Source organism: Scyliorhinus torazame, chromosome 1 (assembly GCF_047496885.1).
Source record: "Scyliorhinus torazame isolate Kashiwa2021f chromosome 1, sScyTor2.1, whole genome shotgun sequence".
Classification (NCBI taxonomy): domain Eukaryota; kingdom Metazoa; phylum Chordata; class Chondrichthyes; order Carcharhiniformes; family Scyliorhinidae; genus Scyliorhinus; species Scyliorhinus torazame.
In genome coordinates, this window is record NC_092707.1 from 539,224 (window position 1) to 558,553 (window position 19,330).

General features: G+C 50.1%; 1 protein-coding gene across 6 annotated transcripts in view; it reads left to right on the forward strand.

The window, feature by feature from the left end:
* scarb1 (scavenger receptor class B, member 1) overlaps positions 1–19,330 on the forward strand; it is a 505,970-nt gene that overhangs the window by 204,326 nt on the left and 282,314 nt on the right. For 5 of the 6 annotated variants that reach the window (XM_072509698.1, XM_072509951.1, XM_072510031.1 and 2 more), the window contains exon 11: positions 9,397–9,552. In XM_072509698.1, coding sequence (XP_072365799.1) covers positions 9,397–9,552 — 156 coding nt within the window. Of the gene's footprint in view, positions 1–9,396; positions 9,553–16,223; positions 16,467–19,330 lie in introns of all 6 variants that reach the window. The other variant, XM_072509860.1, reaches the window with a different exon arrangement.

A 19,330-nucleotide genomic window follows, 5' to 3' on the forward strand; every position in this document is an offset into this window, starting at 1 on the left:
TGTCCTATATCTATCTCCCCTCAATTTAAAGCTATGTCCCCTCGTGCTAGACATCACCATCCGAGGAAAAAGGCTCTCACAGTCCACCCTATCCAATCCTCTGATCATCTTGTATGCCTCAATTAAGTCACCTCTTAACCTTCTTCTCTCTAACGAAAACAGCCTCAAGTCCCTCAGCCTTTCCTCATAAGATCTTCCCTCCATACCAGGCAACATTCTGGTAAATCTCCTCTGCACCCTTTCCAATGCTTCCACATCCTTCCTATAATGCGGCGACCAGAATTGCACACAATACTCCAAATGCGGCCGCACCAGAATTTTGTACAGCTGCAACATGACCTCATGGCTCCGAAACTCAATCCCTCTACCAATAAAAGCTAACCCACCGTACGCCTTCTTAACAACCCTCTCAACCTGGGTGGCAACTTTCAGGGATCTATGTACATGGACACCGAGATCTCTCTGCTCATCCACACTGCCAAGAACCTTACCATTAGCCCAGTACTCTGTCTTCCTGTTATTCCTTCCAAAATGAATCACCTCACACTTTTCTGCATTAAACTCCATTTGCCACCTCTCAGCCCAGCGCTGCAGCTTATCTATGTCCTCTGTAACTTGTAACATCCTTCCGCACTGTCCACAACTCCACCGACTTTAGGGTTTTTTACGCAGAGGGTAGTGGGTGCCTGGAACTCGCTACCAGAGGAGGTGGTGGAAGCAGGAACGATAGTGACATTTAAGGGGCATCTTAACAAATACATGAATAGGATGGGAATAGAGGGATATGGACCCAGGAAGTGTAGAAGATTGTAGTTTAGTCGGGCAGCATGGTCGGCAAAATTTACTCACCCATCCTTCTACGCCCTCCTCTAGGTCATTTATAAAAATGACAAACAGCAGTGGCCCCAAAACAGATCCTTGTGGTACACCACTAGTAACTGGACTCCAGTCTGAACACTTCCCATCAACCACCACCCTTTGTCTTCTTCCAGTTAGCCAATTTCTGATCCAAACTGCTAAATCTCACTGAATCCCATGCCTCCGTATTTTCTGCAGTAGCCTACCGTGGGGAACCTTATCAAACGCTTTACTGAAATCCATATACACCACATCAACTGCTTTACCCTCATCCACCTGTTTGGTCACCTTCTCAAAGAACTCAATAAGGTTTGTGAGGCACGACCTACCCTTCGCAAAACCGTGTTGACTATCTCTAATCAAATTATTCCTTTCCAGATGATTATACACCCTATCTCTTATAAACCTTTCCAAGATTTTGCCCACAACAGAATTAAGGCTCACTGGTCTATAGTAACCTGGGTTGTCTCTACTCCCCTTCTTGAACAAGGGGACAACATTTGCTATCCTCCAGTGTTCTGGCACTATTCCTGTAGACAACGATGACTTAAAGATCAAAGCCAAAGGCTCAGCAATCTCCTCCCTAGCTTCCCAGAGAATCCTAGGATAAATCCCATCCGGCCCAGGGGACTTATCTATTTTCACACTTTCCAGAATTGCTAACACCTCCTCCCTATGAACCTCCAGCCCTTCTAGTCTCGTAGCCTGAATCTCAGAATTCTCTTCGACAACATTGTCTTTTTCCTGTGTAAATAGAACAACGTAAAGTACAGCACAGGAACAGGCCCTTCGGCCCTCCAAGCCCGTGCTGACCATGCTGCCCGATTAAACTACAATCTTCTACACTTCCTGGGTCCGTATCCCTCTATTCCCATCCTATTCATGTATTTGTCAAGATGCCCCTTAAATGTCACTATCGTCCCTGCTTCCACCACCTCCTCCGGTAGCGAGTTCCAGGCACCCACTACCCTCTGTGTAAAAAAAACTTGCCTCGTACACCTCCTCTAAACCTTGCCCCTCTCACCTTAAACCTATGCCCCCTAGTAATTGACCCCTCTACCCTGGGGAAAAGCCTCTGACTATCCACTCTGTCTATGCCCCTCATAATTTTGTAGACCTCTATCAGGTCGCCCCTCAACCTCTGTCGTTCCAGTGAGAACAAACCAAGTTTATTCAACCGCTCCTCATAGCTAATGCCCTCCATACCAGGCAACATTCTGGTAAATCTCTTCTGCACCCTCTCTAAAGCCTCCACATCCTTCTGGTAGTGTGGCGACCAGAATTGAACACTATACTCCAAGTGTGGCCTAACTAAGGTTCTATACAGCTGCAACATGACTTGCCAATTCTTATACTCAATGCCGTATGCCTTCTTGATTCCCTTCTCCACCTGTGTTGCCCCTTTCAGTGACCTGTGGACCTGTACACCTAAATCTCTCTGACTTGCAATACTCTTGAGGGTTCTCCCATTCACTGTATATTCCCTCCCTGCATTAGACCTTCCAAAATGCATTACATCACATTTGTCCGGATTAAACTCCATCTGCCATCTCTCCGCCCAAGTCTCCACACAATCTAAATCCTGCTGTATCCTCTGACAGTCCTCATCGCTATCCGCAATTCCACCAACCTTTGTGTCGTCTGCAAACTTACTAATCAAACCAGTTACATTTTCCCCCAAATCATTTATATATACTACAAACAGCAAAGGTCCCAGCACTGATCCCTGCGGAACACCACTGGTCACAGCCCTCTAATTATAAAAGCATCCTTCCATTGCTGCTACTCTGCCTTCTATGACCTAGCCAGTTCTGTATCCACCTTGCCAGTTCACCCCTGATCCCGTGTGACTTCACCTTTTGTACTAGTCTACCATGAGGGACCTTGTCAAAGGCCTTACTGAAGTCCATATAGACAACATCCACTGCCCTACCTGCATCAATCATCTTTGTGACCTCCTGGAAAAACTCTATCAAGTTAGTGAGACACGACCTCCCCTTCACAAAACCATGCTGCCTCTCACTAATACATCCATTTGCTTCAAAATGGGAGTAGATCCTGTCTCGAAGAATTCTCTCCAGTAATTTCCCTACCACTGACGTAAGGCTCACCGGCCTGTAGTTCCCTGGATTATCCTTGCTACCCTTCTTAAACAGAGGAACAACATTGGCTATTCTCCAGTCCACCGAGACATCACCTGAAGACAGTGAGGATCCAAAGATTTCTGTCAAGGCCTCAGCAATTTCCTCTCCAGCCTCCTTCAGTATTCTGGGGTAGATCCCATCAGGCCCTGGGGACGTATCTACCTTAATATTTTTCAAGACGCCCAACACCTCGTCTTTTTGGATCTCAATGTGACCCAGGCTATCTACACACCCTTCTCCAGACTCAACATCTACCAATTCCTTCTGTTTGGTGAATACTGATGAAAAATATTCATTTAGCACCTCTACTATCTCCTCGGACTCCAAGCACAACTTCCCACTACTGTCTTTGACTGGCCCTACTTTTACCCTAGCCATTCGTTTATTCCTGACAAATCGATAGAAAGCTTTCGGGTTATCCTTGATCCTACCTGCCAAAGACTTCTCATGTCCCCTCCTGGCTCTTCTTGGCTCTCTCTTTAGGTCCTTCCTAGCTAACTTGTAACTCTCGAGCGCCCTCACTGAACATTCATGTCTCATCTTTACATAAGCCTCCTTCTTCCTCTTGACAAGTGTTTCGACTGCTTTAGTAAACCACGATTCCCTTCCTTGACCACTTCCTCCCTGCCTGACAGGTACATACTTATCAAGGACACGCAGTAGCTGTTCCTTGAACAAGCTCCACATTTCCATTGTGCCCATCCCCTGCAGTTTTCCTCTCCATCCGGTGCAGTCTAAGTCTTGCCTCATCGCATCATAATTGCCTTTCCCCCAGATATAGCTCTTGCCCTGCGGTATATACCTATCCCTTTCCATCACTAAAGTAAACGTAATCGAATTGTGGTCACTATCACCAAAGTGCTCACCTACCTCCAAATCTAACACCTGTCCTGATTCATTACCCAGTACAAATCCAATATGGCCTCGCCTCTCGTTAGCCTATCTACATACTGTGTCAGGAAACCCTCCTGCACACATTGGACAAAAACGGACCCATCTAAAGTACTCGAACTATAGCGTTTCCAGTCAATATTTTGAAAGTTAAAGTCCCCCATAACAAGTAACTTGTTGCTTTCGCTCCTATCCAGAATCATCTTTGCAATCCTTTCCTCTACATCCCTGGAACTTTTCAGAGGCCAATAGAAAACCCCTAACAGGGTGACCTCTCCTTTCCTGTTTCTAACCTCAGCCCATACTACCTCAGTAGACGAGTCCTCATCAAACGTCCTTTCTGCCACCGTAATACTGTCCTTGACTAACAATGCCACCCCTCCCCCTCTTTTACCACCTTCCCTGAGCTTACTGAAATATCTAAACCCTGGAACCTGCAACAACCATTCCTGTCCCTGCTCTATCCATGTCTCCGAAATGGCCACAACATCGAAGTCCCAGGTACCAACCCATGCCGTAAGTTCACCCACCTTATTCCGGATGCTCCTGGCATTGAAGAAGACACACTTTAAACCACCTTCCTGCCTGCCGGTACACTCCTGCAACTTTGAAACCTTACTCATGACCTCACTACTCTCAGCCTCCTGTATACTGGAGCTACAATTCAGGTTCCCAAGCCCCTGCTGAACTAGTTTAAACCCTCCCAAAGAGCATTTGCAAATTTCCCCCCCAGGATATTGGTACCCCTTTGGTCCAGGTGTAGACCATCCCATTTGTAGAGGTCCCACCTACCCCAGAATGAGCCCCATTTATCCAGAAATCTGAAACCCTCCCTCCTGCACCATCCCTGTAGCCACGTGTTCAACTCCTCTCTCTCCCTATTCCTCGTCTCGCTATCACGTGGCACGGGTAACAATCCAGATCTTATAACTCTGTCCTAGATCTAAGTTTCCACCCTAGCTCCCTGAATTCCTGCCTTACATCCCTATCTCTTTTCCTACCTATGTCGTTGGCACCTATGTGGACCACGACTTGGGGCTGCTCCCCCTCCCCCTTAAGGATCCCGAAAACACGATCCGAGACATCACGCACCCTGGCACCTGGGAGGCAACACACCAACCGCGAGTCTCTCTCGTTCCCACAGAATCTCCTATCTATCCCCCTAACTATGGAGTCTCCAATGACTAATGCTCTACTCCTCTCCCCCCCCCTTCCCTTCTGAGCAACAGGGACAGACTCTGTGCCAGAGACCTGTACCCCATGGCATACCCCTGGTAAGTCCCCCCCCCCAACAGTATCCAAAGCGGTATACTTGTTACTAAGGGGAACGACCACAGGGGATCCCTGTACTGACTGCTTCTTCCCAGCCCCTCTCACCGTCACGCATCTAAAGGTAGATAAATCCCCAGGGCCTGAGAATCTGCATCCCAGAGTGCTTCAGGAGGTAGCTCTGGTAATAGTGGATGCATTGGTGGTCACCTTCCGGGATTCTATACACTCTGGAACAGCCCCAGCAGATTGGAGGGTAGCTCACGTCACTCCAATATTCAAAAAGGGAGGTAGAGAGAAAGCAGGGAAAGATGGGAATAGAGGGATACGGACCCAGGAAGTGTAGAAGATTGTAGTTTAGTCAGGCAGCATGGTCAGCACGGGCTTGGAGGGCCGAAGGGCCTGTTCATGTGCTGTACATTTCTTTGTTCTTTGTTTATAGACCAGTAAGCCTGACATGGGTAGTGGGGAAAATTCTAGAATCCATGATCAAGGACTTTAGAGCGGAACATTTAGAAAGCAGTGGCAGGATCAGTCAGAGTCAGCATGGATTTATGAAGGGAAAATCAAGCTTGACAAATCTGTTGGAATTCTTTGAAGATGTAACCAGTACAGTCGACAAGGGGGAGCCAGTCGATGTGGTATATTTGGACTTTCAGAAGGCGTTTGACAAAGTCCCGCAGAAGAGATTATTGTGCAAAATTAAAGCGCATGGGATTGGGGAAATGTACTGAGGTGGATAGAAAACATGTTGGCAGAGAGGAAACAAAGAGTCGGGATTAATGGGTCCTTTTCAAATTGGCAGACAGTAACCAGTGGGGTACCACAGGGATCGGTGCTGGGACCCCAGCTATTCACAATATATATTAATGATTTGGATGAGGAAACAAAATGTAACATCTCAAAGTTTGCAGATGATACCAAGTTGGGTGGGAGGGTGAATTGTGACGAGGATACAGGGGTCCTACTGCATGATCTGGACAGGTTGGGCGAGTGGGCAAATCAATGGCAGATGCAGTATAATTTGGATAAGTGTGAGGTTATTCACTTTGGACGCAAAAACAGGAAGGCAGATTACTACCTGAATGGTTGTAAATTGGGAGAGGGGAGTGTGCAGCGGGACCTGGGTGTCCTTGTGCACCAGTCGCTGAAGGTAAGCATGCAGGTGCAGCAGGCGGTAAAGAAGGCTAATGGTATGTTGGCCTTCATTGCGAGAGGTTTCGAGTATAGAAGCAGGGATGTGTTGCTGCAATTGTACAGGGCCTTGGTGAGGCCACACCTGGAGTATTGTGGGCAGTTTTGGTCTCCTTCTCTGAGGAAGGATGTTCTTGCTCTCGAGGGAGAGCAGCGAAGGTTTACCAGACTGATTCCAGGGATGGCGGGACTGTCATATGAGGAGAGATTGACTCGGTTGGGATTGTTCTCGCTGGAGTTCAGAAGAATGAGGGGGGATCTCAGAGAGACTATAAAATTCTAACAGGACTGGACAGGGTAGATGCAGGGAAGTTGTTACCAATGATGGGTGTGTCCAGAACCAGGGGTCACAGCCTGAGGATTCAGGGTAAACCATTTCGGACAGAGATAAGGAGACATTTCTTCACCCAGAGTGGTGAGCCTGTGGAATTCATTACCACAGGAAGTAGTTGATGATAAAACTTTGAATATATTCCAGAGGCGGCTGGATATAGCACTCGGGGAGAATGGGATCAAAGGCTATGGGGAGAAAGCAGGATTAGGCTATTGAGTTGGATGATCAGCCATGATGGTGATGAATGGCGGAGCAGGCTCGAAGGGCCAAAAGGCCTCCTCCTGCTCCGAGCTTCTATATATCGATGACTTTTTAACCACTGTACCCACCTGCTCTGCTGCCTCAAGGGACGGGTGTACATACACACCAAGGTCCCTCTGATCCTCGGTGCTTCCCAGGGTCCTGCCGTTTATCCTGTATTCCTTTGCCTTGTTTGTCCTGCCCAAGTGCATCACCTCACACTTATCCGGATTGAATTCCATTTGCTGCTGATCAGCATCTGACCAGCCCGTCTCTATCCTCCTGTAATCGGAGTCTATCCTCCTCACTATTTACCACCCACCAATATTCCTTTCATCTGCAAACTTGCTGATCAAGCCTCCTACAGGTTTAGCACAGGGCTAAATTGCTGTCTTTGAAAGCAGACCCAGGCAGGCCAGCAGCGCGGTTCAATTCCTGTACCAGCCTCCCCGAACAGGCGCTGGAATGTGGCGACTAGGGGCTTTTCACAGTAACTTCATTTGAAGCCTACTTGTGACAATAAGCGATTTTCATTTCATTTTTCATTTCATTTCATTTATGTCTAAATCATTTATATAGACCACAAACAGAAGGGCTCCAACACTGATCCCTGCGAGACTCCTCTGGACACAGGCTTCCTGTCAGAAAAACACCCCTCGACCATCACCCTCTACTTCCTGCCACTCAGCCAATTCTGGATCCAATTTGCCAAATTTCCTTGGATCCCATGGGCTCTTACCTTCGCTGTCAGTCTCCCATGGGGAACCTTCTCAAAAGCCTTGCTGAAGTCTAAGTAGACCACGCCAAATACATTTCCCTCATCTACACACCTGGTCACCTCTTCGAAACATTCAATCAAGTTGGTCAGACATGACCTCCCCTTAACCAACCACGCTGTCTGTTCCTGATTAATCCCAGCCCCTCCAAATGCAGATTAATTCTGTCTCTCAGAATTGCTTCCAATAGTTTCCCCACCTCTGAGGTTAGACTAATTGGCCTGTAGTTTCCTGGTTTATCCCTTCCTCCGTTTGAGGGTGGCACAGTGGTTAGCACTGCTGCCTCACAGCTCCAGGGACTCGCGTTCAATTCTAGCCTTGGATGATCTTCTGTGCGGAGTCTGCACGTTCCCCTCGTGTCTGCGTGGGTTTCCTCCGGGTGCCCCGGCTTCTCCCACAGTCCAAAGATGTGCAGGTTAGGTGGATTTGCCATGCTAAATTGCCCCTTAGTGCCCAGAAAGGTGGGGTGGGGTTACTGGGTTACGGGGATAAGGTAGAGGTGTGGGCTTAAGTCGGGTATGCTTTCCCAGGGCCGTGCAGACTCGATGGGCCTAATGGCCTCCTTCTGCACTGTAAATTCTATGATTCTTGAATAATGGTGCCACATTGACTATCCTCCAGTCCTCCGGCACCTCTCCTGTGGCCAGAGAGGAATTGAAAATTATTGCCAGCGCCCCTGCTATTTCCTCCCTTGCCTCACTCAGCATCCTGGGATACATTTCATCTGGCCCTGGATATTTGTCTACTTTTAACCCTGCCAGACCACTCAGAACCTCCTCTCTGACTGTGATAATCTCTTTAAGTTTATTACAGTCCTTCTCCCTGATTCTATACCCACACCGTCCCTCTCACAAGTGAACACCGACACAAAGTATTCATTTCGAACCCGACCTATATCCTCCTGTTTCACACACAAATTACCCTTGTGGTCCTTAATGGGCCCGACTCTTTCCCCAGTTATCTTTTACCCTGAATGCACTTGGAAAATAACTTATACCCACTGGGGTGGGCTCGGGACAATCACTGTTGCCGTGGGTTACTCGCTGGGTTTTCATCCTCTTGAATGAGTGGAAGAGATAAAAACTTTAATTAACTATTTTAATTGGGACCACTTTGGAACATTTCTTCTGTAAATAAATCTAAACCACTAAAATTACACAAGACTTTGAGCTTTGTTGTAAAAATAGAGACCGCTGGTTGCACATGTAGACATCGGTGGTACTGTCACTGGACCCGTGCTCGGCACCCAGGGTGATGCTCTGGGCACCCAGGGTGATGCTCTGGGCACCCAGGGTGATGTTCCGGAGACCTCGGTTCAAATCCCCCCACTGCAGATGGTGAAATTTAAACTCAATAAAAATCTGTAATTAGCAGTCCAGTGATGACCATGAAACCATTGCCAATTGTTGTAAAAACCCCTCTGGTTCACTAATGTCCTTTTGGGAAGGAAATCTGCCGTCCTTCCCCGGTCTGGCCTACATGTCACTCCAGATCCACTCTGTGATTGACCCTTAAATGTCCTCTGAAAATGGCCCAGCAAACCTCTCGGTTAAAGAGGAATTTGGACAATAAATGCTGATCCAGCCGCAACAGCCACATCCCCGGAACCAATATAAAACAATGATACAGCTGCTCATCTCCCCTGAGTTTAGTAAGTGACACAAATTGAACTTGTTCATCCTGTCTGCAGACGGGGTACATCGATGGTCCACCTTTGCACATTTTCTACAAGTACCTGGTGTTGGTGCCGATTATCTGTGAATATCTGCAGTACTTCCTGATGATTCTGGGCATCCTCTTCATATTAATTGCTGTAATTCTTGAAATTGTGAGCAGGAAACAGCAGGTAAGATCATTTAATTGTCAATGCAAGTATCGAGAGACTTTGGCACATCTTTAAATAGTGCAGCGGTTTAAATAAATGTTAATAATAATCTTTATTGTCACAAGTAGGCTTGCATTAACACTGATGTGGAGATGCCGGTGTTGGACTGGGGTGAGCGCAGTAAGAAGTCTGACAACACCAGGTTAAAGTCCAACAGGTTTGTTTTGAATCACTAGCTTTCGGAGCGCTGCTCCTTCCTCAGGTGGTGATTTCAAACAAACATGTTGGACGTTAACCTAGTGTTGCACGAGTTCTTACTGTACGTTAATACTGCAATGAAGTTACTGTGAAAATCCCCTAGTCGCCACATTCCGCCGCCTGTTCGGGTACACAGAGGGAGAATTCAGAATGTCCAATTCACCTAACAGCCGTGAAATATAAAAATCAAGTATGTTTTGTCCCAAACTAAATTAATTAAAATTATTAACCCAATGAATTTAACGTTAATACATATGAAATGTGTTAATTTTAATTTTAATCCACACGGAAGCGCAGTAGCACAGTGGTTAGCACAGTTGCTTCACAGCTCCAGGGTCCCAGATTCGATTCCCCGCTGGGTCACTGTCTGTGTGGAGTCTGCACGTTCTCCCCGTGTCTGTGTGGGTTTCGTCCGGGTGCTCCGGTTTCCCCCCACAGTCCAAAGATGTGCAGGCTAGGTGGATTGGCCATGATAAATTGTTCTTAGTATCAAAAAAGATCGGGTGGGGTTTACTGGGTTACGGGGGTAGGGTGGAGGTTTGGACTTGGGTGGGGTGTTCTTTCCAAGGGCTTGTGCAGACTTGATGGGCCGAATGGCCTCCTTCTGCACTGTAAATTCCATGACTCTCTAATTCTAACCCCCTCAACTCTGGGATTAACCTAGTGAATTGTGAACAAGGACTCCCAAGTCCCTTTGTGCTTCTGATTTCCTAAGCATTTCCCCATTTAGAAAATAGTCCATGCCTATATTCCTCCTTCCAAAGTGCATAACCTCACACTTTTCCACTTTGTATTTCATTTGCCACTTCATTGCCCACTCTCCTAGCCTGTCCTGATCCTTCTGCAGCCCCCCTTCTTCCTCAATACTACCTCTACAGATCGTTGTATAATCTGCAAATTTAGCAACAGTCCTTGTTCACAATTCACCAGGTTAATCCCAGAGTTGAGGGGGTTTGAATCATAGAATCATAGAATTTACAGTGCAGAGGGAATCTTCAGTTCTTTCTTCCAGATCATTAATGTTTATTGTACAAAGTTATGGTCCCAGAACTGACCCCTGAGGCACACCACTAGTCACCAGCTGCCATCCTGAAAAAGACCCCTTTATCCCCACTCTCTGCCTTCTGCTAGTCAGCCAACCCTCTATCCATGCCAGGATCTTACCCTTAACACCATGGGCGCTTAACGTATTTAACAATTTCCTATGCGGCACCTTGTCAAAGGCCTTCTGGAAATCTAAATAAATCACGTCCACTGGTTCTCCTTTGTCTAACTTCCTTGTTACCTCCTCAAAGAACTCTAACAGATTTGTCAGACATGACCTCCCTTTGACAAAGCCTTGCTGACTCAGTCCTATTTTACCATGCACTTCCAAGTACTCCGTGATCTCATCTTTAATAACGGACTCTAAAATCTTACCAAGGACCGAAGTCAGGTTAACCGGCCTATAATCTCCTGTCTTCTGCCTCCCTCCCTTCTTGAACAGCGGTGTTACATTAGCCACTTTCCAGTCCTCTGGGACGCTTCCTGCCTCCAATGATTCCTGAAAGATCATCACCAATGCCTCTACAATCTCCTCCGCTATCTCTTTTAGAACCCTGGGGTGTAGTCCATCCGGTCCAGGTGACTTATCCTCCTTCAGTTTCCCCAGAACCTTCTCCTTCGTAATGGTCACTGCACTCACCTCTGCCCCCTGGTTCTCCTGGAGCTCTGGCATCCCACTGGTGTCTTCCACCGTGAAGACTGATGCAAAGTAACTATTCAGTTCCTCTGCCATTTCTTTGTTTCCTATCATTACTTCTCCAGCCACATTTTCCAGTAGTCCAATGTCTATTTTTGCCTCTCTCTTACCTTTTATATGTTGAAAAAAATCTTCCTATCTTCTTTTATATTACTAGCTAACTTGCACTCATACTTCATCTTCTCCCCCCCCCCCCCCTTATTGCTCACTTTTAAAGGCTTCCCAATCCTCTGGCTTCCCACTAATACCCGCCACTTTGTATGCTTTTACTTTTGCTTTTATGCTGTCCTTGACATCCCTCGTCAGCCATGGATGCCTTGTCCTCCCCTGAGCATGTTTCCTCCTCCTTGGGATGAATTTCTGTTGTGCCTCCTGAATAACCCCCCAAAAACTCCTGCCATTGCTGTTGCACTGTCTTCCCTGCTAGGCTCCTTCTCCAATCAACTCTGGCCAGTTCCTCCCTCGTGTCTTTGTAGTTACCCTTATTTAATTGTAATACCGTTACATCTGATTGCAGCTTCTCCCTCTCAAACTGCAGGGTAAATTCTATCACATTGTGGTCACTGCTCCCTAAGGGTTCCTTCACCTTAAGTTCCCTAATCAAGTCTGCCTCATTACACATCACCAAATCCAGAATTGCCTGTTCCCTAGTCGGCTCTGTCACAAGCTGCTCCAAAAAACCATCTCTTAGACATTCCACAATTCCATTTCTTGGGATCCACGACCAACCTGATTTTCCCAGCCCGCCTGCATATTGAAGACCCCCATGATTATTGTAATATTGCCTTTTTTACAGCCTTTCTCTGCTGGTTCAATGTAATTCATAGATAGTGTTGATATATACTTTTTTAATATATTTTATTCCAAACATGTGTAAAATGTAGTAACCCACTCCCCAAAATCCTCTGCAGGATTCCTCCTCCACCTCCACCTCGACCCCCCCCCCCCCCCCCACCATCGCCTCACCTTTTCCATCTTTGCTGCCCAGTAGCCGGTTCAGGAGCACCAATCCCCCTTTCTGCCTCTGAAGCAGGGCCCCCTTTACCCTCTGCATCTTCCCCGCCCATGTAAACTCCACCGACTTCAACGCCTCCCAGAAAGTGGTGCCGACACCTCCCCATTCTGATTAGTCTCCACGTACTCCCCGGATCTCCGACCTCACTTTTTCACAATAATAATAATGTTCGGGTACATGGAGGGAGAATTCAGAATGTCCAAATTACCTAACAGCACGTCTTTCAGGACTTGTGGGAGGAAACCGGAGCACCCGGAGGAAACCCACGCAGACACGGGGAGAATGTGCAGACTCCACACAGACAGTGACCCAGCGGGGAATCGAACCTGGGACCCTGAAGCTGTGAAGTAACTCCCACCACAAATCCCCTTATCTGCCATCAGACCCGAATCCCACCTCCATACCGGCCTCTGCACCTGCCCTCGCTGAGCCTCACCTCCAACCAATGTAGCGCGTGATCGGATATCACAATCGCCACAAACTCCGCCCCCACCACCCCCAACAACACCGCACGGCTCACCACTAAGAAATCAATTCTCGAGTACACGTGTGAGAGGAAGGAGGAATGCTCCTCCCCCACCTCCTGGGTGCTTAAACCTCCATGGATCCACCATTCCCATCCATTCCATAAACCCTCCCAACTCCTTTGCCATCCTCACCCTTCCCATTGATTTGGGGCTCAGACTAATCATCCTCGGTTCCATCACGCGGTTAAAATCTCCACCGATACTCAACTGATGTGTATCCCCCTCGGGGATCATTCCCAGTAAACTCCTCACAAACCCCACATCTTCCCAATTCGGTGCATATACGTTCACCAGCACCACCGGCGTCCCCTCCAGCACCCCACTCATGATCACATACCTTCCCCCACCCCGGGCCCTGCACTTCCTTGAACCCCACAAACCCCAACCTTTTGTTCAACAAAATGGCCAACCCCGTGAATTTGAGTCAAACCCTGAGTGAAATACCTGTCCCTCCCTCAACCTCACCTCGTCCTGCACCCGGAGGTACGTCCCCTATAGAAAAATCACCTCCGCCTTCAAACTCTTCAGGTACGAAAAAAACCCTGGACCTCTTAATCGGCCCATTTAACCCCAAGACGTTCCATGTTACAATTCTTACCAGAGACTTATGCCTCCACTCCCCAGTACCATCTGCCATCTTCCCCTCCTGCTCTGCCACCCTAAATCAGGCCCATCCAAGATGGCTCCCCGCACGCACATGACCACGCTCAGTCTCCAACTCTGCCACGACGCAATCCTCCCTCCCATCTCCTCTTCGACCCCCCCCCCCGGGGCCTGGCCACATCTCGTGGTCTCCTCCCCCACCTCACCCCCTTCACCAGCATTATCTGCCAGCATGACAGATCCCACCCGAATGCCCACCCCGTGCACCCCCCTCCCCCGCCAGCCTCTTCTTCACCTGTGTGAACCCCCCCCCCTCCCCACCTGAACATCCCTCAGCCAGCAACCCCACCTAATGGGCCCCTCCCAACACCCCTCACCCGTAAAGAAAAAACACCCAAAATCGCAAATCCCCCCCCAAAGAAAAACACCACAGACGGAGCGGTGATTACCCCCTTCCAAACATAGCTCCCCCCCCCACCCCCCAAATATTTAAAAAACCCATCCTCCGGCAACACACACTAACCATAACCTCCAACCTTTCCAGATTCAGCTCCTCTATCTCACACCAACTCTCAGTTCTCTCCCAGTTTTGGTCCTTTATAAAATCATTGCTTCTTCTGCCATTTCAAAATAATATTCCTGGAATTCAAATGTGATGCAAGGTTTCACCGGGTACAGCACTCCAAACCGGATCTGCCTTCGGTACAACACCGCCTTGGCCCTGTTGAATCCTGCACACCACGCGCCAGTTCTGCACCAATATCCTGGTATATTCAGACACGGTTCCCCTCCTATTCACAGTCTTGCTTCTCCCTGGCCAATCATAGGATATTTCCCTTCTACACGAATATTGTGCATCCGCGTGATCACTGCCCACGGTGACTCCCCTGTTCCCGGCCTCTGCCCTAAAGATCTATGGGCCCTGTCCACCTCTGGGGCCTTGGTCCGGCACTCCCTGCCCCACCAGCCCGGCCAACATCCTTGACACATATTTTGTGGTGCTCGTTCTTTCCACACCTTCTCGCAGCGCTACAATCCGTGGATTCTGCCTCCTGGACCTGTTTTCTTGCTCGTCCATCTTCACGCTCAGCGACTTGCATAAGTCTCCCAGGACCCCACCTCCGCCTCCAAGGGCACGATCCGGTTGCTCTGGTCAGACACCGCCGTCTCCGCCTCGTATCTTCACCCCTTGTGCCTCCAGGCACTTCTCCACTTGGTCCATCGGCCCTCACAGAGGTGATCCTGCTCTCTCGATGGCCTTCGAACAATCGCCATGCATATCCTTCCTTTGCTGTCAAACTTCCTCCTTGATAAAGCCCATAAACTGCTCTGTGGTAGTCATCACTGTTGTACATATGGGTATTATGGTAAGGCCCCCGTACTACGGGTACGGGGGCAGATCCCTGCCTGCTGGCTCCACCCAGGAGGCGGAGTATAAATGTGTGTGCTCTCCGAACTGCAGCCATTTCGGCAGCAGCTGTAGGAGGCCACACATCTCTGTGTAATAAAGCCTCGATTACTCTCTACTCTCGTCTCGTCGTAATTGATGGTGCATCAGTTTATTACACAGAGATTTTACAAAGATGGATCTCCGCATCAAGCCGGATCGCCTGCCTCAAGCAGACAACGGCAAAAAGGACTTCCAACATTGGCTAGCTTGCTTTGAAGCTTACATCGGATCTGCGACAGACCCAATCCCAGAAGCACAGAAGCTCCAGATTCTGTACACGCGGCTGAGCTCCAACGTTTTTCCCCTCGTCCAGGACGCACCGACTTATGCAAAGGCCATGGCGCTACTGAAGGAGAATTACGCTCAGCAGACCAACAAGATCTACGCCAGGCACTTCCTGTCGACGCGGCACCAACTTCCCGGTGAGTCTGTGGAAGATTTCTGCGGGTTCTGCTCGCCCTGGTGAGAGACTATGATTGCCAGGCCGTTTCGGCCGCTGAACATTCAAGCCTGCTAATGAGAGACGCGTTCGTTACGGGCATAGGGTCTGACTACATCCGCCAGCGCCTCTTAGAGGGGGCCACGCTTGACCTCGTGGAGACCAAGAAACTAGCGCTCTCGCTCATGGTCGCCCCACGCAACGTACAGGCGTATGCCCCCAACCGCACGGCCCACCCCTCCTGGGCATCGTGGACCCCGCCAGCGGCCACCCCATCGTGGACCCCATCAGCGACCGTGGCAGCCAACCAACCCGGGGGACCCAAGTGCTATTTCTGCTGACAGACAAAACAGCCCCGGCAGCGCTGCCCGGTGCGGAGCGCGCTCTGCAAGGCCTGCGGCAAGAAGGGACATTTCGCTGCAGTGTGCCAGGCCCGTTCAATCACCGTTATTGTCCCGGCAACCCCCACGTGCGGCCCATTGGCGCCGCCATCTTGCTTGCCTCAGAACCAATGTTCCCGTACCAGCCTCCCCGAACAGGCGCCGGAATGTGGCGACTAGGGGCTTTTCACAGTAACTTCATTTGAAGCCAACTTGTGACAATAAGTGATTTTCATTTCATTTCATTTTCAATGGGCGCCGCCATCTTGCCTGCCCCAGGACACGTGCAGCCCGTGGGCGCCGCCATCTCACCCGCCTCAGGACCCCTGCCCGTCGGGCACCTCATCAGGCCGCTCATCGCCTGCAACCGCCGACGACCAGCTGCGTCTCGCCTCGGTCACAATCGACCAGTTTCGACTGCACAACCTCGCGACCGCTTCGACAAAGGTGAAGGTCGATGGGCACAAGATATCCTGCCTTCTGGACTCCGGGAGCACTGAGAGCTTCATCCACCCCAATACGGTAAGGCGCTGCTCCCTCGCGGTACACCCTGCAAACCAAAGAATCTCCCTGGGCTCCGGATCCCACTCCGTGGCGATCCGGGGGTACTGCACCGCGACCCTCACCGTCCAGGGCGTAGAGTTCAGCGGCTTCCGCCTCTACATCCTCCCCAACCTCTGCGCTGCCCTGCAACTCGGCCTGGACTTCCAGTGCAACCTCCAGAGCCTGACCCTGAAATTTGGCGGGCCCCTACCCCCCCTTACTGTTTGCGGCCTTGCGACCCTTAAGGTCGACCCACCTTCCCTGTTTGCAAATCTCACCCCGGATTGCAAACTCGTCGCCACCAGGAGCAGACGGTACAGTGCCCAGGACAGGCCTTAATCAGGTCTGAGGTCCAGCGACTGCTTCGGGAAGGCATCATCGAGGCAGCAACAGCCCCTGGAGAGCCCAAGTGGTAGTGGTGAAAACTGGGGAGAAAAACGGGATGGTCGTGGACTACAGCCAGACCACCAATCGGTACATGCAGCTCGGCGCGTACCCCCTCCCACGCATATCTGATATGGTCAGTCAGATTGCGCAGTACCGGGTCTTTTCCACAGTGGACCTGAAATCCACCTACCACCAGCTCCCCATCCGGAAGGAGGACCGCCCATACACTGCCTTCGAGGCGGACAGCCGCCTTTACCACTTCCTTAGGGTTCCCTTCGGCGTCACTAACGGGGTCTTGGTCTTCCAACGGGAGATGGACCGAATGGTTGACCGGTATGGGCTACGGGCCACTTTCCCGTACCTGGACAACGTCACCATCTGTGGCCAAGACCAGCAGGACCACGACACTTTCCAAATTTCTCCACACCGCCACACTCCTCAACCTGACTTATAACACGGAGAAGTGCGTGTTCAGCACAAACTGATTAGCCATCCTCGGCAATGTGGTTCAGAACGGAGTTCAAGGGCCCGACCCCGATCGCATGCGCCCCTTCATGGAACTCTCCCTCCCCCACTGCCCCAAGCCCTCCAACGATGCCTGGGGTTCTTCTCGTACTACGCCCAGTGGGTCCCAAACTATACGGATAAGGCCCACCCACTCATTCAATCCACCGCTTTCCCACTGACGGCCGAGGCTCACCAGGCCTTCAAACAAAGAACAAAGAACAAAGAAATGTACAGCACAGGAACAGGCCCTTCGGCCCTCCAAGCCCGTGCCGACCATGCTGCCCGACTAAACTACAATCTTCTACACTTCCTGGGTCCGTATCCCTCTATTCCCATCCTATTCATGTATTTGTCAAGATGCCCCTTAAATGTCACTATCGTCCCTGCTTCCACTACCTCCTCCGGTAGCGAGTTCCAGGCACCCACTACCCTCTGCGTAAAAAACTTGCCTCGTACATCTACTCTAAACCTTGCCCCTCTCACCTTAAACCTATGCCCCCTAGTAATTGACCCCTCTACCCTGGGGAAAAGCCTCTGACTATCCACTCTGTCTATGCCCCTCATAATTTTGTAGACCTCTATCAGGTCTCCCCTCAACCTCCTTCGTTCCAGTGAGAACAAACCGAGTTTATTCAATCGCTCCTCATAGCTAATGCCCTCCATACCAGGCAACATTCTGGTAAATCTCTTCTGCACCCTCTCTAAAGCCTCCACATCCTTCTGGTAGTGTGGCGACCAGAATTGAACACTGTACTCCAAGTGTGGCCTAACTAAGGTTCTATACAGCTGCAACATGACTTACCAATTCTTATACTCAATGCCCCGGCCAATGAAGGCAAGCATGCTGTAGGCCTTCTTGACTACCTTCTCCACCTGTGTTGCCCCTTTCAATGACCTGTGGACCTGTACTCCTAGATCTCTTTGACTTTCAATACTCTTGAGGGTTCTACCATTCACTGTATATTCCCTACCTGCATTAGACCTTCCAACCGTATCAAGGCCGACATCACCAAGGCCGCGATGCACGCGGTCGACGAGACGCTCCCCTTCCAAGTCAAGAGGGATGCATCAGACATCGCTCTGGCCGCCACCCTCAACCAGGCAGGCAGACCCGTGGCACTCTTTTCCTGCACCCTCCATGCCTCCGAAATTCGGCACTCCTCCGTCGAAAAGGAGGCCCAATTGATCGTTGAAGCTGTGCGACATTGGAGGCATTACCTGGTCGGCAGGAGATTCACTCTCCTCACTGACCAACGGTCGGTTGCCTTCATGTTCAACAACACACAGCGGGGTAAGATCAAAAATGATAAAATCTTGAAGTGGAGGATCGAGCTCTCCACCTAAAATTATTGTATCGCCCCCGTAAGCTCAACGAGCCCCCCGATGCCCTGTCCCGTGGTACATGTGCCAGCGCACAAGTGGACCGACTCCGGACCCTGCACAACGATCTCTGTCACCCGGGAGTCACCCGCTTTTACCACTTCATTAAGGCTCACAATCTGCCCTACTCCATCGAGGAAGTCAGTGCTATCACCAGAGACTGCCAGGTCTGCACGGAGTGTGAACCGCACTCTACCGGCCAGACCGTGCGTGCCTGGTGAAGGCCTCCTGTCCCTTTGAACGCCTCAGCGTGGACATCAAAGGGCCCCTCCCCTCCACCGACCGAAACACGTATTTTCTTAATGTGGTCGACGAGTATTCCCGATCCCCCTTCGCCGTCCCATGCCCCGATATGACGTCTGCCACCGTCATCAAAGCCCTCAACACCATCTTCGCCCTGTTCGGTTTCCCCGCCTACGTCCACAGCGACCGGGGACCCTCATTTATGAGCGATGCGCTGCGTCAGTTCCTGCTCAGCAAGGGCATTGCCTCGAGCAGGACGACCAGCTACAACCCCCGGGGAAACGGGCAGGTGGAGCGGGAGAATGGGACGTTCTGGAAGGCCGTCC